We start from the raw sequence: 25,554 nt of genomic DNA on the forward strand, positions 1-25,554 counted from the left end.
CATACAGATAGAAAAACATGATAAACACACTGAGACAGACAGAAAAACATGATAAGCACTGTGAGAGAGAGACGCTATAAACACACTGACAGACTGACGGACAGATAGACAGATATGAAACACATTACAAGACAAACAGATTTTTATAAACACTGAGACGGCAGACAGAGAGACAGACAGATACATAGAATCTAATGTCAGACTGTTTCATTCAACTCATCACAGTCTAATCATAATCAGTCTTACAGTAGGGGGTCCTCAGTGCAGCATCATATTATCATATGGTGTGTCACTTGCTGTGTGACAGTAGAGACATCAGTGAGATATATTTTGAGTTGTTTCATTGAGGCATGTGGTGGGCCGTGTTAATACAGGGGTTGCATGAAAAAGGCTGAATAATGAGGAGCAGGTGGCAGAGGGTCGGACTCGGGGCATTAACACGACAGATGGACACACAGCACTCCCTCTCCGCTACATATGGACAGCAGGAGGACAAGCAGCTAATGGAGAACACACACACACACATATAAACACACAGAGACAGAAGAGAAAGGATCAATGCGCAAACTTGCTGCTTTCTGGACAGCAGATCTGTCTGAATCAGCTCATGAATATTCATGCATAGACTTTATCGAGGTGAGGGGGGTTTTGGGGGAAGGGTGTCCCACCTGTGACAGCACAGGAAGGAAAAGGGAGGGAGTGACGGAGCGTGACTGTGTGAGACAGAGGAAGAAGAGGATGAGGATGAAAGAGAAATAAAACCCCACAGAATTCAAGGTAGCATATAAATGTGACTGAGCACATGCGCATCAAATAAATGAATAAATAAGCACAGAAAACGCTTTGCATATCTTTTGTTGTTAACGTCCAAGGCCATGAGTCCAATTCCACGACTTTAATATTAGCAAAGAACAAAACTAAGAAGATTCAAATAAATACATGAATCTAACAACATTTAATACATATAAGGGTGGATTGTGCTGAACGCATTATGTTTTGTGGGATGAATTATTGGCTGCTGAGCTACTGAAATTCAAGAGACACTAAGAGACCAAGCACTCAAACCAAAAGAAAAAGCCTGTTGAGATGTTTCCAAGTAAGATATATAAGAAACATATGAATAAACTACTGTTGATTTGGTAGGATATTTGAATGTTTTTGAAAGAAGTCTCGTGTTCATCAAGGTTGCAGTTATTTGATCAATATTGTGCAATTCAAAACAACTCTTTTCTATATACAGTATATATATTTTAATATGTAATGTATTTCTGTGATGCAAAGCTGAATTTTCAGCATCATTACTCCATTCTTTTATTTAATCAATAACATTTAAAATAAATGAAAACAAAAGCATTTATTTGAAACAGAAATCTTCTGTAACCTTGCAAATGTCTTTATGATCGATTTAACTCTTCCTTGCTGGATTAAGAATTTTGTATCGTAAACAATATCGATACTGGGTTGCCTCTCCACTTGATGTCGAATGTTAAATCTGGATTTTGAAGCAAAACCGTTTAAGAAACATCCTCTAAGCAAGTATGCAGAACATTCTTACAGACTCCAATAGTGACCGTCTTTTTACTGAGGAGGATGTAATAATCTGATTGGTTAATTACAGGGGGGGGAAAAAGTACTTTATGTTCTGCTTGATAAAAATCATGGTTACCCTAACCCAGTATTTCCTTAGTATGAATTCTGTATGCGTTCTGATGTTTTCTGGACAAATATTTCCTTTGTCCTGGGATAAAATGAGTCATTTGTCCCATGCAGCTGCGACAATTGTGGAAAAGGTTCATTTTGACAGAACTGCAGTTCATTATACAAGTACCAGATTAACTCCTCATGCATCTGCACGCAGACTTTAATATGTTCTTGTGCAATCTCACTCCACCTTCTGAAAGCGAATAAGAGCTTTTCATTGTGGGAACAAGAAATCTGAGTCCAGGAAACAGGCCAAGCAGGAGTCATTAACAAGCGCCCACAGAGAGAGGAGAATGTGTAAATTATACAGCGAGCGTGTTTCTCACTGTGCTAATACACTAGGGGCTAAATGTTTGAGTCCATGACCTGTTAGCACATGTAGACAGAAGTGTATCATAGGATGGGTTCGGGACAACACAATTACTTGCTATAATTTTCCAAAAGGCTTTCATCTGAATTAATTTCCTCCACACTGCTGTTTAATGTGCCAGTTTTTGGTGTTTAGGGCAACCTAAGTGTAAGACACAAAGCTCTGGCACTTCTAAATAAAGTTTAAGACAGTCTGTAAAAACATAAATGGCCCCATTTAGCTGTAAAACAGGGTCATTAAAATGCCTCGTACCTTGTACATTGACGGCTGACCCATGTGTAACTTTAGATGGGAATCTCTCTTACCTTTGATAGACCTCCAACATCCAGGTAGAAGCAGATGAGAAAGACATTCCAGGCCACCCACAGCGCTGTCCACACAGTATACTGTCAACAAGATGGACAATCATTACTCCAGCAATTCATTCCAACATTCACACATAGGCTAAACTGGCATGGACACATTTACTGTTGCTCAATTAAGCTTCATGGACAAAATCCACCCATTTCAATGGGAATCTGCACATTTGGCAATTTGGTGTGAGGATGGAAAACATCCCAAAGCAGATTTCTCTCATGTGCAAGTTGATCTTATGAATTTGCAGAGCTGACCAACCTGAAAGCTGATTTGTTTGAAAGTGACTTCTGTGTGAGCTGTACTTTTTACATCTTCAAACTATTGACAATTGACAATGTGTTTATTTTGCCCACTAAATTTCAATGAAACATCGCTAATGTGGCCACAGTATTAGAAACTTCAGTAAAATATATGACACAAATGCACTTTGTTAATGTGAAAGAAAAAAAAAACTAATTACGTAATTTTCTGCCAGGACATTTTCCATTTTTCTATAGATTTTTTTCCCCCGTAAACTGTATGTTATGATACATAACATACAGCCCTAAAGGCATTGTTGACTGAAAAAAATACATGTGGTTATATTATTTACTTACCATCCTGTCATTACAAACCTTTATGACTTTATTAGTTTCTGCTTTCGTTCATACAATGGTAACACTTTATAATAACTGCACACTATTAATCATTAATTAAGCATTAGTAAACAGATAATTCATAATTTATAAAGCATTAATAGACAGTAATAAGCAGTTTATAAATACAGATATAAATGCTTTATTCTTTATTTAAAAGCATATCTATAATGTGTGTAATAATTGTATTTTCATACTTTATTCATGATCAATTTATCATTTCTCAATGAAGTATAGCATTATTTACAAACCAGTTATTTAGGAGTTGCCAGTGATTCATAAGATCACAAGAAATGTAGTAAATTCAGGTAGTTATAAAGCATTTAGTAGTGGTCAGTTAACTATTTATGTGAGGTCATCTAAAGTGAGGACTAGTTATGCCTTGTAAAGCATTTATAAAGGATATTTAAAGCCTCAGTTATCTTCTAAACAAAAAAACGGAAACAAACACAAAACAGTGATACAGAACATAGAAATATTAACAGCCTTTAAATCTCATTTGTAAAAGCTTTACAAGGAATAAATAGTCCTCACTTTAGATGAGCTCACAAAATGGTTAACTATCATCATTTGCGTTTATGTTGATCTCGGGAGCGAACGCTGGCGCTGTTAGCAGCCGCTGCTCTGAGGAACTTTGAATGATATTAACGTTTTTAACTTTTAGATTACGTTTTTATTTGACTGTGTTTTATTCACCTGCCTGAAATATATACATTTTTTTTTGGATGTTTGTGCACGATTTTGGATTCACCAAGATTCACTGAGATTTTGCTGTTACCTGACCTGAGACTGTTGCCGGCATTGCTGGATTCCTGCTCACCTGTCGATTTGGTTCGAGGCTGTCGGACTTTTCTTCTATCTTCCTTCAGCTGCGGCAATGATGATCGTTAAACTGACTATCTGGATTTCAATTGTGTGGATTGTCCTTTGCTCAATCTTTCATCCTGTGTATCCGCTCTATCAATACTCGGTAGCGGAATTGTTGCAGCTACGCGTGCACTACGGCGAGCCTCCGTCTGCTTTAAACCTACATCAGGATATTGCTTTTACACCACGCCGTAAATATGTTCATCGTGGATCTCGCCGGAGTTTTAAGGTTGTCTCTCCAAGTGGAATTCCTTCCATTTGGTCCACGAGGCCTCGTCCTCCAAGGAAACATGTTCGGACTATTGATCACAGTGTCTTAGTCAAGCCACCTAAGACGATCACTTCTATCGATGGTAAGAACGATCTTTCATTTGGATTATGGAATATTCGATCAATCTCTGATAAAGGTCCTTTCGTGAATGATCTGCTTTTTGATCGTAAGTTCGACTTTCTATGTCTGACTGAGACTTGGCAAAAAAGTAATGACTTTTATCATTTGAACCATTCTGTTCCTCCTGGATATGCTTTTATCTGTAAACCACGCAGTGTTGGCCGGGGCGGGGGGCTTGCAGTACTATATAAGGAAAAATGGAAAGTTACAGCTCTTCCTGAAACTGACTATACTTCCTTTGAATCTGTTGCTTTGCAAATCAATGGATTTGTACCAACTATCATAGCTATTGTTTACAGGCCTCCGAAGGCCAATTCTGTATTCCAACAGGAATTTTCAACATTTTTAACTTCTCTTTGTTCATTGTCTCCAAACGTGGTTTTGGTTGGTGATTTTAATATCCATGTGGATAATACAGAAAATTCATGTTCTAGAGAGTTTTTATCATGCCTAGATAGTTTTGGACTACAGCAATTTATCAATGTCCCAACTCATTCAAAAGGTCATACTCTAGATTTAGTCTGCTGTTCAGGTGTGATTCCTGGAAATTGCACTACTTCTGACTTATCACTGTCAGACCACTTGCTGGTGTCTTTTAATGTTTCTTTATCTGTGTTCAAGCCTAATTTGAGTCGTACAATCACATTTCGTAATATTAAGAACATTGATCCCTCAATCCTTGGGGAATGTTTGTCCACACTTCCCCACAAAGACCTTTCAGGGAATCCTGAAGATTTAATCCAGCATTATAATGACAATCTTCAAATGATCCTTGACACTTGTGCTCCATTGAAAACCAGGAATGTTTCGTTTGTCAACTCTGCACCCTGGTTTACATCGGATCTTCGTCTGCTAAAAGTCAAAGGGCGTCGATTAGAACGCTTGTACTCCAAGACTGGACTTGTAGTTCATAAAGATTTGTATGCTGATCACATGAAAGTTTATAAGACTGCTCTTTCCACAGCGAAATCAGATTATTATGCAGGTTTAATTGGATCTGGTGTAGGAAACCAAAAATCTTTATTCTCTGTGATTAACACTATTTTAAAGCCACCTGAGTGTTCTAACGGGGATATAAACTCTACAGAATTGTGTGAAGCATTTATGCTCTTTTTTAATAAGAAAATTGAACACATCCATCAGCAATTGGTTTCACCAAACCCTGATCGGAACAAAACTCATTCTAGCTTTGCGCCATCTCCCTTATTTTCATTTTCTGTTTTTAAAATTCCAACAGTTGAGGACATTTGTTCCATTGTACAAAAATCTAAATCTGTCACCTGTCAATTGGATCCATTACCGACTCACTTGGTTAAAGCTGGTTTATCATTTCTTTCCTCTTTAATCACTGATATTATGCATGCATCACTTCTTACTGGCACTGTCCCTACTGCACTTAAAACTGCTGTTATAACGCCTATTCTTAAGAAACCTGGGACAGACACAAAGAATTTTGCAAATTTTCGACCTATTTCAAATCTTCCGTTTCTGTCAAAAATCCTGGAAAAAATTGTTGCTCATCAGCTCCGTGAACATCTCTCTTGCAATAATTTATATGAGCAGTTACAATCAGGGTTTCGTGCTTTTCACAGTGTTGAAACTGCACTTGTAAAGATTTCTAATGATCTATTACTAGCGGCTGATGCTGGTCTTCTATCAATACTTATACTTCTTGACCTTAGTGCAGCATTTGACACCATTTCACATCCAATACTTTTGAGCAGGCTGGAATCTATTGGAATTACTGGTATGGCTTTAAGCTGGTTTGGTTCTTATCTTACAGATCGCATTCAATTTGTACAACTTAAACAGTTTAAATCAAAACCCACTTATGTTGTCACTGGTGTTCCCCAGGGCTCTGTTTTAGGACCTCTTCTGTTTATTATTTATCTTTTACCTATTGGCAGCATTTTTAGGAAATATGATATCCACTTTCATTGTTATGCTGACGACACCCAACTTTACCTGTCTTCTAAACCTTCTTCTAAGTTTCCCTCTTCTGCTCTTGGTGAGTGCCTAAGTGAATTAAAAGATTGGTTTTCAAGTAATTTTCTACAATTGAACAGCAGTAAAACAGAAATTCTTCTTGTTGGTTCAAAAAATACAATAAGTAAGTCGAATATTTCTTCTCTGGAAATAAATAACTGTTCTGTTCCTCTATCGAATCAGGTCAAAAGTTTAGGTGTCATTTTTGACACAACTTTGTCTTTTGAATCTCACATAAATAGTGTTACCCGTTCTGCATTTTTCCATATTCGCAATATAAGTCGTCTGCGCCCTGTCCTTTCACTCAGGAGTACTGCTACGCTTGTGCATGCTCTTGTAACATCAAGAATCGACTATTGTAATGCTTTGTTTTATGGGCTTCCTTCCAAATCTCTTCATAAATTACAGTTAGTACAGAATGCTGCAGCTCGAGTCATTACCAAAACTTCCACTTTTGAACACATTTCTCCTGTTTTACAGAAGCTGCATTGGCTCCCGGTTAAATTTCGTGTGAATTTTAAAATTTTACTTTTAACTTACAAAGCACTTAACAATTTGGCTCCTTCATATCTCCATGATCTTCTTCATATACACACTCCTTCCCGCACTCTAAGATCTGCTTCTGCACTTACACTTGTTCAGCCACGCACTCGGACAACTTCTCTGGGGTCACGAGCTTTTGGCTTTGCTGCTCCCCATTTATGGAACTCTCTTCCTGTAGAAGTTCGCAACAGTTCTAGTCTCTCAGTTTTTAAATCTCGTCTTAAAACATATCTGTTTAGGCAGGCTTTTATGTGATTTAATGTTTGTTGTTGTACTGGTTTGATTGAGTAATGTCTTTTTTTTAATGAATTGTGTAAGGTGTCCTTGAGTGCCATGAAAGGCGCCTTTAAATAAAATGTATTATTATTATTATTATTAACTAACAACTTCATATGTTTAATAACTACCTGAATTACAGTAGAAATACATGTTAATAAACCATTTATTAACACTATAAGTAACTATTACTATAAGTCTGAATAAAAAGATGAATGCACATTTAAATAGTTTATTAATCATTTACTTACAATTTCTGAGTGATCTTATGAACCTCTGACAACTCCTTAATAACTGGTGTGTAAATAATGCAATACTTAATTTAGAAATGATAAATTGATCATTAATAAAGTATGAAAAAACAATTATTAAATACATTATAGATATGCTCTTAAATCAGGTATAAAGCATTTATATCTGTATTTATAAACAGCTTATAAATGTCTATTAATGCTTTATAAATGATGAATTAACTGTTTCCTAATGCTTAACTAATGATAAATAGCATGCAGTTATTATAGTGTTACTCATACAATGAAAGAGATCTAAACACAACTTTTGGACCCCATTGACATTCTCTAATACAGACAAAACATTTTCATCTCTTTTAAGTGCTCCACAGAGGAATAAATGACAAAATATGCATATCACATCACATTATTTCAGTAAAACCATTCAGTATAGTATCAAAGTACCATGGTATTACCACCAGATACTATCACTGTACCACTTTATTACCAGGGACAGCTGGCAACTACCCATCTAGAACAAGTGAAAACTCAAGCCGTTTCAGTAGCCGTAACATCAGAGCTGTTATATATGGAAAACAGAAGTTGAGTAGATGCTTGAAAACACTGGCATTGAGCATGTGTGTATTAAGGGTTCAGTCTTGAGAAAAGCACTGTTCTTTTACACAGGCTCTTATCGTTCATCTCCAGATTTGAATCTTTCTTTGTTCTGATTCGATCTTCTTTTTATAGCAGACCTAGCCGTTTGTACTGTTGTTTACCACACACAAACCCAATCAATTAGGATTTTAAATCCCATTGAAATGCTATTCTGAATTAGCGCTCCAACAGCTTCATATTCTGTTCCTAACTCTAAGATTCAGTTAACCCGTTGACTTCCATTGTACGTACTTTACTGTAAATGGCAGGTCAGCAAGACTAAGGTTTTAATATGTCTGTCTCTCAGAAGACGAATGTCTTGAAGGGAGATGATGCACCTCAGACAGCATGATTCACATGTCAAATCACCGTTATATGGGGACTGGTGTGATTTTATGCTGCTGTGAAGCAGAATGAGTCTTTATAACACGTGACAGGGACTCAAGCCTGAGCAATACTCCTCACCATTCCCAGGAGTCTCAGCACCGCTAGTCTTGTTTCAGGCTCATCTCTCGCTCTTCAACACTTTCTCACGCCTTTGTCTATTCTTGGCTTCTCAACATTTTGTCACTTTGATTAACTTGATATTTCTCCTCTATTTCTTCTCTGTGAGAATTCAGTGTTTGACTTGAATTAGCATCACATTTTGGTGTAATCAAATGTGCAAATCTAATGTGTAATGAGCAACTCTTTAATTGATAATTTAAACATTACTGTGTACTCCCATTCAATGGCTTCAGAGTTTTTTACACATTAGAGGTAAAGTTATTACAGTTTTCTTGAAGACTAATATCTTAAAGACTTTATTATGTGGCTTGTAACCTAAGTTTGTTATATTCTGAGGCTATGCTATGCTTGTAGATAAGCGTCTACATTGAATGCAAATGTGAGTGACTTTGTATAAAAGATTTATATGTATGCTCATGTCCTTCTAAAATACATATTTAGCATATAATCCCAATATAATATTTACAGTGTTTCTACTTCTGATAATAAGAACAAAATGTCAATAACTCATCTTCTCAGTTTTATGTCTTATTATCTTTATATCAATTTCAATGCTATAGAGAATGAAAATGCCCCTAATATCAGCAAAACACTATAGTTAAATGCATATGAAAATAATGCAAATCATAATCAGATTGGAATACTAACTTAGTTTTAAGAGCATAATGAGCAATAAACAATATATATTTTAATGTATAATTTTGCAATGACAAAAGTGAACAACAACAGTATTCTGCATTGATACTGCAAGACTTTGTTTTTTCACAGCCTCTAGTTACTATATTTGAATGAATAAATAAAAGTAACCATATTTAATTCCATTTTGTTTAAAACTTATGTGACTTCTGACAGTCTGATTAAATAATGAATCAAAATAGATATTTTACTGTGGCTGATGTTACTTCTAGCTCATTTACGTTCTTCTAAACAAAGTATACATATTTTTGTACATTTAGTTGGCTATATAATTTTTTCGAAACGTAGAACATTTTTAAACTGTGCATAGTATGTAACATTCAGATATAAATTATAAATTATAATGCAGCAATAGTAAAAATAGTCTTTTATGCTAATTCAAACACAGCCCTGATGTAAACCAAAGACTCTTGGTTATGAAAAATAGAAATAACAATTCTGTATGAATATTATAATTCCAAAAATAGCATGCTTCCCGTCTCATCAAAAGAACTAAAGGCTTGATAATCCTGTTGAAGTTGAAGTGAAGCTGCATCATGGGTTGACCCAGTGAGGAACTGAAGGGAGCTGGACTCTAATAATTTAACGCATGCTAATTAGTTGCAGATTTAGGGGATTAAAATGCCATACAATTTGTCAAAGTTTAAGGCTAGTCCAGTGTCTGCACTCTATATTTTTCAATGGAAGGCCATTTCTGTCACAAAATAACAAAAAAGTAATTGCAGCTTTTTAAAGCACAATTATGACTTTATTTCACATTTCTTTTTTTCCAACACAGAAAAAAAAAGTAGCCTAACTATGACATTTTAATTTCAGAATACTGTTTTTTTTCCTCTCAGTTGTTAGTTTCTATCTCACAGTTAAGAGTTATATACTCAAAACTCTGAGGAAACAAATCTGAATTCAGGGATATAATCTTGTAAGAAAACAATTACTTTTTTAATTCCATGGCAGAAACAAGCTTCCATATTCATGAGATGAGAATCTAATGAGAATGACAACTGAGAATAAATTAAATCCAAGAGTAAAATATCCAAACTTCATTTCTTCCACTTTAATTTTTGTGATTAAAATGTGTCCAGAGAGATTTACAAGGTCATCATAGTGAAGATGAATTTAAAGCAGCACTTACCACCACAATGTAGCGAGGTCGATATTGAATAGTGCCAAACAAGCCCAGGATGACCACCAGGATGTGGAAGAAGTTTGCAAGGATAGGAGCCCACTGGTAGCCCAAGAAATCAAACACCTGCCTCTCTAGCGCCACCATCTGAGAGAGAGAGAAAGACATGAGAGGACATACTGTATATTTAGATGAATGATTCAGAAACCATTGGAATAAAGGTTTAAAGAATACCACGTTTTCTCATTATTGACTATTTCCAAAGAGAACTTTCTCCAAACGCACTTTACCTGGTTCTGCATGTCCTCTGAATAAGAACAAAAACACTTGTTTTATCATCAAGCATCTTTAAGTGGCTCTTAAAACTCCCCACACTTGTTTTGATCATTCTAGCATGCATTTACTCAAGAGTGTATCAGTCTACTAATGTTTGGAGCACAAGGGTGGCGATTCGCAGACAGGTCCCTGTGTCCCGCCGCCTCCTCCTGTGAGACTCGCTGCAAAGGGACGATTAATGAGATTACAGTGAGAGTGTGGTGCACGCTGTGAGCTGGCGAGCCAGTGACTGCCTACTGTGAGATGATGAAAGAGGAAAAGACATGGAAACCTGCACCGCTTGCAAAAGGAAATAATGTTGTGTGATAGATGGTAATATCTAATTAAACAACCCTGTTGCTGCACTCATGTGTGCCAATTTAATGTCGAATAGAACGGAAGAGATTCAAATATTGTCAAATTCATCATATAAACTTTTGAAAATAAAATTGTTGTTTTGTTTTGTTTTGTTTTTCTTTGGCATCTTTGGTGCCATTTATGGACCGTTTCTATTCCACAAAAAGGTTCTTTATAGTGTAAAAAAGGTTCTTTAGAATATTTAGAATATAAACTGTTTGCTGAAAAGTTATTAGTGGAACCATAAATGCTTCTTTTATGGCTTTTCCTGTGAAAAACACTTTTTGTAATCTTGGCTTTTAAGAGTGTTGGAGAAATAAAGATGACTACAGTGAGTTTGATAACTTAAGTGAGTTTGCCTACTACTTAAAGGCTATATTCTTGGGTTTAAGTGGATAGTTCACACGTAGATGAACATTCTGTCATCATTTACTGAAAAAAAGAAGGGACACAAAAAGTCATGAGCCAAGTTTCCTTTCAAAGTTGCAAATTTAACTTGTGTGCAAAGTTGGAATGTCCAGCCCAATCTCATGGCAATTCGTACATATTTTATGAGTTGGCTAATTCATATGAATTCGTATAACCTCACTTGTACAAATTTAAACAATTTTTGATAAATCATACATATTTTAGAGTTGCTCAATTTGTACGAATTACCTACTCCTAACCCTACCCCTAAACTAGACAAACCGTTCTAAATCGTAAGGTCATACGATTTAGCCACCTCATAAAATACGTACAAACTGATTGTGAGATGATGTTGGAATATTGCATAAAACATTTGCAAACAAGCAACGTTTCCATCCAACGAGTCAAAGAGAACAAAATCGTCACTTCCCCAAAAAAACTGCCACTATACACTCTTAAAAAAAAGGGTTCCTCAAGGTTCTATATTGAACCCTTGGGTTCCGTACTTGGCCAATAGAACCTTTTACCAAAAAAATGGTTCTATTTAGAACCCTTGCATGCAAAGAACCCTTTTTTTTATTAAAACGGTTCTATTATTATATTATATTATATATGTTTTATGACTGAAGTGTAAACTAAAGATTACACTATAATTATCCTTACTCAACACATTCACAAAGCATTTTGAGTCAAGACCCATGAGAATGACTGCTGTAGTCAAAAAGATTAATATCTACTCAATGTATGATTTGAGCTGTACATTAGCATGAAAATTATATTACTTTACATTATAGTTTACCTTTTTGACGAATCAATTTGTGAAGAAAAACAAACTAACCAGGAGTTTTCTTTATTTTGTTTACCATATTGTGATTGTTTTAATCTACCTAAGGGAACATTAAAAAACAAATAATCATAAAAAGACCCCCTCCCCGGTGGCATATATGCGTTGCGTCATCCTTGAATTCCTATTGGTCGATGGGCGAAGATGAATCGCGAGAGGAGTCGAGGCAAGTGACAGTTAATTTTTCAAACTGAGGAGTCCGCCATTTCTGCTCGTTCATACACTAAGGTAAGTTAAGTTTTTACATTTTTTAAATGATTTTACCGAAATATTTTGTATTACAGTTAATATTTATATTTGTTAGAATAGCCCTTGTGTTAAACACTGATACTAGAAGCAAATTTGACCTCAAAAACACTGGCGTGAAGCACTGAAGGGCTTCGTCAGCCATCGGTTCTAGCCCTGTTAAATTAATTTTGCTCCGGTTTTTAATTTAATTAAGATACAGTCTTCCTTTATTTCCTTGTTAATGTTAATGGAATTGTTAACTACAGTAAGATAGCTGTGTTATAAGGAGACGAGCTTCGAGTCAGAAGCGTGAATTTTAACGTTCATTTCAATGAAGCGAGCGCTCGTTGTTCAAATAAACGGCTCCGATTCAAATAAAAGTCAGCCGGGTGGAAGACGGAGGTGAATGATTATGTGAAAGTGTGTCGCAGTTTCACATATAGGCCTACTCATTTTGCGGTGAGTATTTTCCCCAGGCCTATGTTAACAGGTGTAACGTTAGAAGTTCTTAACTTTGGCCCGCAAGATACTTTCGTGCCGTTTTTTAACTCCAACCCAGACCAAACGAGGATCTTGATTAGCTTGTTCAGGTGTGTTTTATCAGGGTTGGAGCTAAACTCAGCAGAAAAGTGGACACTGCTACAGTTCAAAACTTCCGGCCGGTCTGTCGCTATTAAAACTGTTTAAAGACACAGTTGCAGTGCAGCGGTTTTTTTATGTTTACTGTGACGCATGCGCTGGATTAAAGTGATGATAGCACAAGGTTACATTTTAGTAATCAAATATTCTAAAGCCAAAAATGTTACGTGTGTGTTTAACGTTAGGTGTGTTTAATGCATAGTTGGTTTGCGAAGTGTTATTTATGCTTTGTTTTTTTTTAAATCCCCAGATAACCATGGTTGATAAATGGTCAGTAGATGACACGTGCCACTGGCTTGAAACTATAAACCTCATTGATGCAAAATAAAGTTTCAGAGGTAACGTTACAGATGAAAATTTATAAATGTTCATTTTGTGATGTTGTGAAGTTTCAACTCACAAAGTTTCTAACTCACCTGCAAGTGCAACATAACCACCAAGCAGATTTTAGATTTACCTGTGACATTGAGGGATGTTTTAGAAGATATAAAACTGTTGCAAGTTACAGAAACCATATCTATCGAAAGCACAGACAAGTTTTGCATCATCCCCTATTTGAAAAGGCTACTTTATTTGAAGAGAACAATGAAAGTGAGGAGGAGGTTCCTGAAGATGATCTGCTAGAGAACAACTAAAATTCTTTGCTTGGAATTGATTTAAAAACTGTGTTATTGGGACTGAGACAGCATGTACTGTTGTTTTGTATTTAAGATTCTGCATGAAATGACAATGAGGTTTGAACCGACTTGGCGAAGAACATGGAAACATCTCTGAATGGAATGGCCCCAAACATCATCAGGAGTGCAAAAGAAGGAAGTCAAAAAAAAAAACAAAAAAACTACGCCAATCTCATTGGACTAGCAGAGGAAACCACAGAAGGTAACTACACCATATATCTTTCCCCATCTAACTTATCTGTTCCATGCCCAGTGTAAAGTTGCATTGTTTGCATTGTCAATGTAAAGGTTGTATCTCCTATAAATTGTATAAGTGAAAACATGTATTAAAATAATGCAAATATTAAAGGAACAGTTAACCCCCAAATAAAAATCGTCATCCTTTACTCACCTCTTGTCATTTCAAATCTTTATGGCTTTCTTCTTCAGAACACAGTAGAAGATATTTTGAAGAAGGATGGTAACCAAACAACGACGGTGCCCATTGGTTTGGTGTCTATATAATAGAAGTGAATGAGTACCAGCATTGTTCGGTCACCAACATTCTTCAAAATAATTTTTTTGTGTCATGCTGAAAAAAGAAAGCTATATAGGTTTAAAATGACAAGAGTGAGTGAATGATGACAGAATGTTCATTTTTGGGTAAACTATCCCTTTAATTGATTTCTGTACCTAATATACAATAATTTGTATCTGTTTGTAGGTCTCGTTAGGAATGCTGCACTCATTTTATTGCCAGCACTATTTAAAGAAAACGCCAGCTTCCTCTACTGTGTAGATAGTGTAAGTATAGTCTTCTGTAGTTTCATTAATATTTGATGCACTTGACTTGAATTAAAGGAACTGTTCATGCAAATATAAAAATATTAGTCAGTTTACTCACCCTTATGCCAAATTTGTAACAATTAAAAAAAAATTACATTTACCCTATAATTTACTCACTCTCTTCCTTAGTCATAAACTTTGTACTGTTTGCACTGCTTTGCAATGTCATTGAATGGCACCCCAATTTAAATCATAAAAGAAATCTGTACAACTCCAGGGTTTAATACTTGTCTTCTAAAGCAAAATGGTATGTACAAATGGTACGTTAGTGAGATTACATTTGCCAAGATATGTTGCTATAATTAGACTATGTATAGATAAGGGAATAACATCCAATGGGTTGACACATCAGCTTTACATCGATAATTATGAGCCTTGCTGGTTCTTGCATGTCACGTTTTTAGCTGTCATATCTGTGTTGTGTCATGAACTATTCATTTAAAAGAACGAAAGAACCGATGAGATTCAAAGTAATCAAAGTGGAACTGACGTGGTAATGTTGACATTCAAACACATTACAAAGCTTTTTATTATTAAATATATCTCAGATTGTGTTAAACTGGAGAAACAGTCATATACATTGGTTGTTTTTTTGGTAAGTAAATTATGGGTTAATTTTTAAGTCTATTTGATGACTTCTGTTAATTGGTGAAAAGCACTCAAAAGGTGAAATGTTTGTTTTACAGGAACCCAAAGGTGCTACACCAACCATAGTGTTTAACGGCTCTCCTGATCCCCTCAAGGCTGAAAGTGTCAGCATAATAATGGACAATGTGAACATCATAAGAGAGGCAGACATTGACATGACACAGGCTGTGGAATGCCTATTTGCAGTCTATTTTCTCTTCAATGTGCAGTACCCGGTTGACATTAAGCACACAATGACTTTTATTTAAAAATATATGCTTAACCTTAGACAACAGCACGGCAAAAGAACACCAATACCTGTACTGAAAATGTATAGTCAACTTGTGTAAATTGTAGAGCTATTTAATAGTTGTTTTAACTGTTCATGTATTGATTTTTATCTGCACTGTTAAATATAAAAAATGATTTGTTTTTCCTCATTTAAGAGATATATGTAAAAGTGAAGTACTGTATATGTACGTAAACAAGCTTATGTATGTTCATTGCAAAGTGAAAATGCTTAAATGAAATAATTCAAACTAAATGGTTAAATGTAATTAAACATCTTAAATGTGAAATTTGCTGTCTAACACAGAGTATACAGAGGTGTAATTTTAAATGACACTAAATTTTTTGTATAAACAGTTGAATAAATTGAAACATTTTAAATTTTCTGGATTGTTTATATTTTCTTATTCAATAATAATTTTAACTTGTTTAATAATAAAGAACCCTTAAATGGTTCTATATAGAACCATCTAACTTGGATTCAAAGAACCATTTGGGGTTCTTTTTATGGAACCCATTAAAGTGGTTCTATATAGAACCATTTTGGAGTTCCATATATGAAGCGGGTGATAGAACCATTTTTGGTTCTAAATAGAACCATTTCTTTTAAGAGTGTATATCACTAAGAAAAGTAGGAGAAGCTACTGAACACAATAAATAACTTGCACTTCAGAACGAGAAGACGAAACACAATGAATGCGGTTATTGCTTTCGGATCTGAAACGCAGTCTTTAATAGTGCTGAGAGGCAATTATACAGAAATACTTTGATGACAAACTTTGCTCGGGCATTTATGAATGAACATACCAACATTTCAGATGCTGTGGAACAAGATCGGTCCGCTGGTTAGTCAGGATTTACCGTCCCACAGCGCAATGTCACATGACTTACAGTATTTGATGTGCTTGGAGGAATTTTATTATCAAAATGCATTTCCATCTCCCATTATTCACATTAACCCTTTTTCACACCAGTCAAAAACCACCACTTTTTTGTGAACTAAGGCATTTTTATTCAAAATTCAGTGTTTCCATCAATCGTTTCTGATGCGACAATTAAAAATGTGCATAAGAGCAGAGTGATGAAAACAGTTAGTTGACTGGAAAGTTTTTACTCTTGACTCTCGAATTTGCGCACTGAAACATGGTTGGTGAAGATAACAAAGCTGTCTTATAAATGATGTAACAACAATGAGTTTTACATAGTAATTAACTCAAATGATATATAGGGAATTTGAATAATTAATCAAGAATTTGATTAATATATATCTCAGATGACAGTTACATTTAATTTTATTGATTATGAAAAATAGCTCGATTGCCAATACCAATACTAATCACAGGGCACTGTAATTTACTCATTAATATGTCAATATTACATTCTTCATATCAATTATTGTGATCTCTTACTGTAAATTACTGCAGATCAAACCGTGGTATGTCCAGCACACCACTGTAGACCTATCAATTTTCAATAAAGTTATCACGCCTTATAATTCAAGGAAAAGTATTCTCTGGCCATGAAAATATTATCCTATCCTTATGATAAATTTAGTTTCTAAATTTAGAGCTTGTAGCTAAAGATCAGACACATCTCAGTGACTCGTAATGTGAGTGGGGTGGAGTCCAAAGCCAATCATTTTATATATGGGTTTTTAATAATTCAACTAGTAATACATCAAACTACAAATCACACAGAGTAAATATGCGTACGAAAATACAGACAATAAACATTTACAAGACACAACGGAATCCAAATAAAAGAGAGAGAGAGAGAGAGAGAGAGAGAGAGAGAGAGAGAGAGAGAGAGAGAGAGAGAGAGAAGTGGAGAAAGCGAGAGAGATCACAGAATGAGCTCAGGTATGAAAATCAGTCAGTAAACCTTAGTGGAACCAACAACGAATCAAATAATAGCAACACTTTAAAGCAGCATTTAAATCTCCATAGAAAACGATACTTGCATGGCCCAGTGGGTGAGCGTGGTACCGGCGACGCACGTGTGATGTCACGTGGTCCTTTGAAAACTGCACGCGTGGGCCGGAGGCCGTGTGACGCGCGCGCAAGCTGCGCTGGATCTTGGCGTGAGCGTGGAGTCACGTGTTCCTTTGTTGCAAAGAGGTGTTCGTTCATCTTCGCGCGGTATTTGAAAGGTTCAACAAACAATGTTCCAGAATTCGTCTTCATTGTGTGGAGAGGCGAATAGTTGAATAAACTTAGTAAAGAAAAGAAAACAAAACAACGAAAATGAAAGTTTCCAAATGAGCCATGAAAATGGCTTTCCTCTCCTCAGTCCGTGTGCTGAGGGGGGAGGAGAACTGAGCGCGGCCCGAGGCCGCGCGGAGCGACGTGTCCGAGAACGGAGAACGGGAAGAAGAGCAAGAAGAGCCCAAGAAGAGCCAAGAGCGAGGCGGACCTTGTTCGGTCGACTCTTATAGCTTGAGATGTTCACGCCTCTTTTCGCGTGAACCACCCAATGAACATCCGCGATCTGAAGCGGCGGGAAAGTTCCTTTGTCTCTGTTGAGACAACCCCCTGATGATTTAGGGCCTGTCCGATTTCATCAGGAATATTAAAGCAAGTTCATTATTCCAGATTAAATACATTTTTCATTACTTTGCTCTAGATAAATGGGTCTGTCAAAGCATGACGATTAGAACAAGACTAGACATAATATATATATGACCAAAGATCTAATTTTTAGATCGAATTACACATATAAAGATTTGTTTAACACATGATAACACTGCAGATATTCCCAATTTATATGGGAAACCTCTAATGTACCGCAAAAACAATACTATACACATTAAGACTACATTTGAGTACATTCTATCATTCTTTTGTAAGGATTAGGTTTCCTGTCCTGTGGTCCTGTGAGCTCGTAAAATTTTACGAGCTACCAAGGAGTGTGGGGGTTGCAGAACATTTCTTTTTGAGAAAGTATAAGATTGAAATCAAGCATTTCCACTTATAAGTCAGCACTTTAACCATTTACCCAGGATTAACCATTTTATGCAATACACAAACATATAAAATACATATTTAATAAAGGACTTACAAAAGTAAGGAACAAAAAGAAAGGTTTCTTTTTGTGTGTGTGTGTGTGTGTATGTTAAGGAATTTGGTTTCAGGTATCCTTTGAGGCTCGCATGGGTATCGTAAAGTAATTTAAGTCCAGCCAGGCTGGTATTTAGTACCAACAGTCTGAATTTACAAAACAGAATTTAACCCATGAATCGCTGACCTGCATATCTGTTACAATGATAATGATGTACCAAATATGAATATGTGAAAATGTAAATGAGATTTAAAGGGTTAGTTCCCCCACAAATGAAAATTCTGTCACTTTCATGGCATTCCAAGCCTGTAAGACATTTGTTCATCCTGAGTTAAGATATTTTAAATTTAGATATTTTTGATGAAATCCGAGAGCTTTCTGGCCCTGCATAGATAGCAACACAACTGACATGTTCAAGGCCAACAAAGGTAGTAAGAATATTGTTAAAAAAATCCACGTGACATCAGTTGTTCAACCTTAATGTTATGAAGCTATGAGAATACTTTTTGTGTGCATCATAAAATTTGTATAGATGAACAAGGTCTTTTGGATTTGGAATGAAATGAGGCAGAGTAATTAATGACACAATTTTCAATTTTGGGTGAACTACCCCTTTATGAACTACCAGCTAACAGTAAGATTTATATTTCAGTCTGTTCCTAAAAGTATGATTTCAGTATGATTTCACAAGACATGGTATATACAGTGTACAAGCTGTATGGACTATTTTTAGACACGTTTTGAAACTTTTCTGCTTTTAATGTATGGAAAAAAATCAGCATGAACATTCTTGAAAATATTTAGCGTTCTACACTCTTATAAAGGTCTTATAAAAATAAAGATTCCTTATTGGAATCAATTGTTTTAATTAAATGTTCTTTATAGTGGGAAAAGGTTATTAAGATTAATAAAACTTCACAGTCCTGGCAGACACAATTAAACATCTGCCATGATGGCTTGATCAGAGCCGAACATATTGGACAATGTGTGGAGCAGAGAGCAGGAGGGATCACACACACACACACACACACACACACAGAAGTGTGGTGGGGGTGGATTGTGACAAAAAAGAAAGGGAGAGGGTGATGAATGAGGAGAGAATGAGTACAGATGAGAGTGGAAGAAAGGATACAATGAAGAAGATGAATTGATGGGGAAACAGACGAGTGGGATGTCACTGAAAACAAGTGACAAATGACAGAGAGAGGGAGAGAGAGAATAAAGGAGAAGAGTAGAGTGAAACTGACAGACAAAACTGAAGTCTGTCCCATTTGAATCAGCAACTGGGAAAGTTAGGACTTTCAAGCTAAAAGTTTGAGATGTAGTATGTCTAGGCGAAAATATAGAAATAATATTTGCGTAAAAAAGAAGAAGTTAATTTCACATTCAAAATGTTTTTATTTTATTTATTTATTTTTTAATTATTTGTAAATTTGCTTCTTGAGTATTTTTTTTTTAATAAACAATCACACCATTTTTTTGTGTATATTAATTTTTAGGGCCACTCGGATTTTCTCTTTTTCCATTTAAATAGTCAACAGCAAAATAAGTGAAAGTGCCCCTATTACCTTTCATGTGTGTAACACAGCTCTAAGTGAAAGAAAAAAGTTTCCCTGATAACTGATGTCCACAACGCTGCTTTATTCCCTTAGTGACTTCAGCCAAAAATAAAAATTAAGAGCAAGTGTTAGTTATGGAGCAAGTTGTTTCATTTTTCAGAACAAGTCCAGGAACTTTTTTAAAGAAATGAAATTAAAAACCCTATCTTTCCAATCCAATTTTCAGTTCATGTTGACTAGGTTCCACTATTTCACATTTAGCACAGATTTTTAGTGCGCAGACTCTCACTCTCCAGTAAGAAACACTGAATATTGACCACTATCCAAGTGTAACATTCCCAACCCAATTTCCTGCCAGAGAGAGAGAAATCAAACTCTAACGACACACAGGAGGAAACACAACCGGACGACTGATCGCTTTAGTAACCGTCTGAGAAGCCAAAATTGGGAAAGACTGTTATTGGTGAGTGCTGGAATTAGGCTAATCAGGACTTTGGCAGGAGGTGTGATTGTGCTTGTGGAGTCCTGGAACAGTTTCAGTGCTGGAGTCTGATTTCTCTCCAGGCTGTAGAGAAGAGTGCTGGGTTGGGTTTTGGGGTCGTCCCGGGGTATGAACAGATTAATGGAAGAAAATGTGGTCAGGTCAGCTGGGGCTGAGGGTACAGATCTCAAAGCGGAGAGATGGCATGTTTAGTGTTTCACGCATGCAAACAGCTAATGATGAAGGAGAGCGCACTCTCTTTCTCTCTCTCCTTGACTTGTGGGACTCATTAGCACGTGCAGGAATGGCTGAATGCTTTTAGAGGCTGAAAGATGAAGCAGAGGTTCCTGGCAAAGTATTCCGATCCCCATCATATCAGATTCACTCCCGCTCCTTAAACCAGCCATTTCCCCTAGATTAGCTTCAGCTAGCCCACAAATCAACTTGTGTAATGCGCCATTTTTGTATCTGATCGATTACCACGAGGCTGGGATCCGCTGCGGTAATCGTCTGTTTAAATTGGAGCTAATCCCATAAAGAGTGTGTGTAATGCTTCAAATCATTTGGAGAAGATGTTACGGCTGTGTCAGCGGGGGTGAAGCTGGGAATAAAGTCCAATAAGAGAAGGAAAGAAGTTTTCCAGTTCTCTAAAGCCTAAGTTATAATCAAAAGAGCTTTTGTTCACCACTAATAAATCCACACAGCTACTTAGTAAACACTGGGGAGAAAAATCTTATTATATAACCTTATTTTATACAGCAAGGATGAATTGAAATGAACAAAAGTGACATTAAAGACATTTACAATGTTACAAAAGATTTCAATTTCATATAAATGAGGGTTTCCACAAAATTATTAATCAGCACTGTTCAATTAATTAATCAGCTGTTTTCAGCATAAGTAATAATAAATGTTTCTGGAGCAGCAGATCAGAATATTAGACTGATTTCTGAAGAATCATGTGACACTGAAGACTGGAGGAACGATGCTGAAAATTCAGCTTTATATGACAGGAATAAAATACATTTTTAAATATTTTCAAACCAAACATTTTCTTTAAATTCACAATATTTTTTACTGTGTTTTCACGTGTTTCATTGCGAAAGTAGCATTAAAAAGTATAGTTGTAAACTATTCCAAAGCTATTCATGCACACACACACCACCCTCTGTGTTTCTGAACGATAGCGAGGGTGTGATTTCTGGTAATGACGGGTCACGGATCCATCTATCCATGCACTCCCCTCTCCCTCCTTCCTGACCCACATCAGAGAGATCAGCCTAACCCTCTTTTTCTGACCCATTCTTCCTACTGATAAAGAGGTGGCTGTTTTCCATCCTTGATAACAGGCCTGCTGTACAAACATCACTCAGACAGAGATAAAAGCAGAACATCTGAACAATTCCATGACCCTCCAATTTTTTTAACTTTCCCCTAGCTGGAAATATCCCGTTAAGTCATTTCTACCTCAGTCTCAGGCTGCCTCAGACCGCATATTTATGCATATTACAAATAAAAATAGCAAGAGCTGGATGAAATCACCAGCTCCAATCTGATTGGCTGGCTTTACACAGCTTGTGGAATTAAGAGCGCCAGTGTCAGAAAACAAAAGAAAAAAAAAAAACAAAATTTTGAAAACAAAAAAAGAAAAGGTCCCCTGAAATGTGCAGGCAACAAAATATTGCTGTATTGAATTTGCTACATCTGCCAACACACAGACAGAATGTTTTAAAACAAAATGTTTAAAGCTAATGAACTGCAGTTGGTCACTTACTGTATTATGTTACAATTTAAAGGCATAGTTCCCCCAAAATAACAATTTTGTCATTGTCAAGATTTACCAAACCTGTATGAGGATCTTTCTTATGTTGAACACAAAAGAAGATATTTTGAAGAAAGTTGTTAACCAAACTGTCCAAATTGACCATTCCCAAACACCTGCACACCTTTATTTACTGTTGCTATCTTTGATACGGTGACACATTATAGGCTTGTTTGACTTCATGCGCGCAGCAAAGATCTGCTGCAACTTGACAAAAGCAATGCATTATGGTTAGAAAATTTGTCTGACTTTTATCATCGCAGCAGCTGCCTTATGATCACATGTGCCATCAAAGTACCGCGAGAGTAAAACGAGACCAGCTGCCGAGGTCATGCGCTACAGTTGATCAAAATTGGCTGCGAAAGCCTTGATTACAACACACTTTATTCTCATTGGTTAGATTCTGTGATGACAAGCACGATGCGTGTTGGTGTTTATTCTAACAGTTAAATTCCAATAATGCTCACAAATCTGTTTTTATAACAGTAAAGCTTTGTAACAGTAAAAAAAAAAAACACTGACAAAAGCATATATACCCACACTTTATTGGTATTTAAATTGTTGATGTCAAACGTTTATTTATTTCTAAAAAAAAAAATTTGACAAATATTGCATTTATTTAACTTCATTTCAGTGTCACTAACAGGAGCAGAAAGTGTCCAACTTGAGTGGCTACTCTTGGTAGCCGGTGGCAGGTTAGTGTATTTTATCTCAAACAATCCAAATATCTGGGTTCTGATTGGTCAGATCGTCCGTCAATCAAGCTCCAGCGAACAGTAAGTTGACTTGCATGTTTGGTTACCCATATTCTTTTGTGTTCAACAGATACGAAATTAAGAAACTTAATTAGAAACTTACCTATAGAGTAGTACTGTATCCTTCATAACTCCAAAAAGTCTTTAGTTTTATTATATTCATAAGAGAAAGATAGTCTGTACCGATTTTTCCTGGAAAAACACAACCGGCTGGAGGCGTGACGTGTGGGCGGAGCTAAAGGATCACGAGCGCCAGTAGGCTTTTGCGGTTGAGAGCGTCTGGAAGCTGTGACATTACCATGAAAAAAAAAACATCATCCAAAATAAACCATGGCTAACAGTTAGATTCTGCGTATATTTATGATCCAGAATCAGATCCAGAGGCTGAAACTGAACGAGAGCAGCATCAGCAACGACGACTCGCTCCGAGCGGGGCTCGAACCCGGGTCTCTGGCATGGGAGGGGACGCACTAACAAGGAGGCAGAGATATTTGAAGCAGTTTTACTCACCGCCTGCGGTTCCAACACACGATAGTGACCCTTTTTCGTTGGGATTGCATCATCCTTAAGAAATAAACGATACGCAAATCCGGCATCAAACTGGGCCTTGTTTGTAAAACAAGCATCTTCGAAATGCAGGGAACAAACAAAAACACTTGCACAACTCCGTTGATGCTCTGTAAAAATAAACTCCATCCACTGGTCCCTTAATGCTGTTTTTTTTGGTAATCTGTGCAGGGTTGTCTTGCCCTGGCAACCAAAAACACACTCCTTTTGTGACTTTTCGCGACGCTCTCGCTCTGATCAGTGAATGTCTCTGCTCTGCTATACGGGAGCGCGCGCTCTTCCGGCAGACGTGCCCTTAGGACCCATATAAGGAAATTCCGCTCCATCTAACGTCACACAGAGCCATACTCGAAAAAAACTTTCCGAAACTTGTGACAAACCGGAAGGAGTATTTTTGGAACAAAAATACTCCTTCAAACATACAACTTAATTTTTGAAACTTTGTCCATGTTTAGCATGGGAATCAAACTCTTTAACAGTGTAAAAAACTCAGTATGCATGAAATAGCATTTCACACCCCCCCCCCCAAGCAGGATTGAAACAACTTGAATGTGATTAAATTACAGAATTTAATTTTTGCATGAACTATCCCTTTAACAAACGACAACTGACACACATGACAATTAGATGTCTTCCAAAAGCCTGAAAGCATCTGAACAGTGAGTACTTTCATTTTAAACACTAATATTGCTGTTCTGAACTAGATCCGTGGGAATTACTTCAAATGCAAAGAAAAAGGACAAAATTATGTTTTATTTTACAGACCATAATAACACTGGAAAAAACTATTGTAATACATTCCCTTTGAAGCTAAATGCTACAGTTCGATTTTTCTCCAAGCCACAGCAAAACTGCAACAGCTGCCAGGATGTTTTTCATCAAAGTGTGTTGTAATTAAGTCTCGGTGGCATTCATCATTGTAAAATCCATCATAATTCATCATTATTTGCAGTAATTAACTGCTCCAAACACAGTCAGCTGTCCGGTTGATAAAGCCATTAATTAGACCATCACACAATGTGCGATTACAGCTTGTTCAACACAGGTCAGCAGCTTTCAGCCAGTAAACTGTGATCAGACCTGTGAACTCTGATCCAGTGAACATTAATGACATACTACAACATCTCTGCACTAAGGAGTTTTGCATATAAAAGACTAACACATACATCCAGTAACAGTAACATAGTGGGGGCTTGTTTAATGCTGTTAGTAAAGCCATCTATCCACGATGTGCATTGCATATACAAACATGCTCTCTCCCTTTCAAGCCCCAGCTCACTGAGGATTTACACAGTTCAGTGATCTCAGGGTCAGCAGGAAATCAATGAAGAACTGAACGAGCTGAAATGATAATGGATGTGCATCTGGAGGCCTGGAGATGTCTACAGGCTGTTTAGTTTCACATAACCAGACCTTTGACTATCAGCATAAGGTCTGGTCCACATTGCAGATAAGACCAGTGCATTTATACAGAAACAGACAATCTGACATTCAAAGGTCTATTCACACCAAAAAAACATAACTATATTGTTGTCTACAGCAAGTGACAAAAATAGTATGTTTATTAGAAGCACACTGCAGTCTTTTAATGCTTTAGCTCTTTAAATTCACGTGGATTCTGACTGGCTTACATGGTGTGCATAGATCTGAAAATGAGCTTGTTTATTTGCTACTAAATGCTTCAGACAAAGCTCTGAGTATTTTTCTCAAAAACACATTAAATGTACTAAAAACATATTTTTTTCCTTTGCATTTTTGAAAATTTT

General features: G+C 36.4%; 1 protein-coding gene and 1 long non-coding RNA gene across 3 annotated transcripts in view; one reads left to right on the forward strand and one right to left on the reverse strand.

The window, feature by feature from the left end:
* Positions 1 to 25,554, reverse strand: part of nkain4 (sodium/potassium transporting ATPase interacting 4) — a 59,935-nt gene that overhangs the window by 23,221 nt on the left and 11,160 nt on the right. For both annotated transcript variants that reach the window (XM_026199369.1, XM_026199368.1), the window contains exons 2-3: positions 10,349 to 10,486; positions 2,377 to 2,457 (exon numbers count right to left, since the gene is read on the reverse strand). In XM_026199369.1, the coding sequence (XP_026055154.1) occupies positions 2,377 to 2,457; positions 10,349 to 10,486 (219 nt within the window). The remainder of the gene's footprint in view (positions 1 to 2,376; positions 2,458 to 10,348; positions 10,487 to 25,554) is intronic.
* On the forward strand, positions 10,493 to 15,928 carry LOC113041072 (uncharacterized). Its single transcript, XR_003275338.1, has 5 exons — positions 10,493 to 12,491; positions 13,381 to 13,468; positions 13,842 to 14,009; positions 14,511 to 14,590; positions 15,319 to 15,928. It is a non-coding gene; the product is annotated as an uncharacterized LOC113041072 (long non-coding RNA).

This window comes from Carassius auratus, chromosome 23 (assembly GCF_003368295.1).
Source record: "Carassius auratus strain Wakin chromosome 23, ASM336829v1, whole genome shotgun sequence".
NCBI lineage: Eukaryota > Metazoa > Chordata > Actinopteri > Cypriniformes > Cyprinidae > Carassius > Carassius auratus.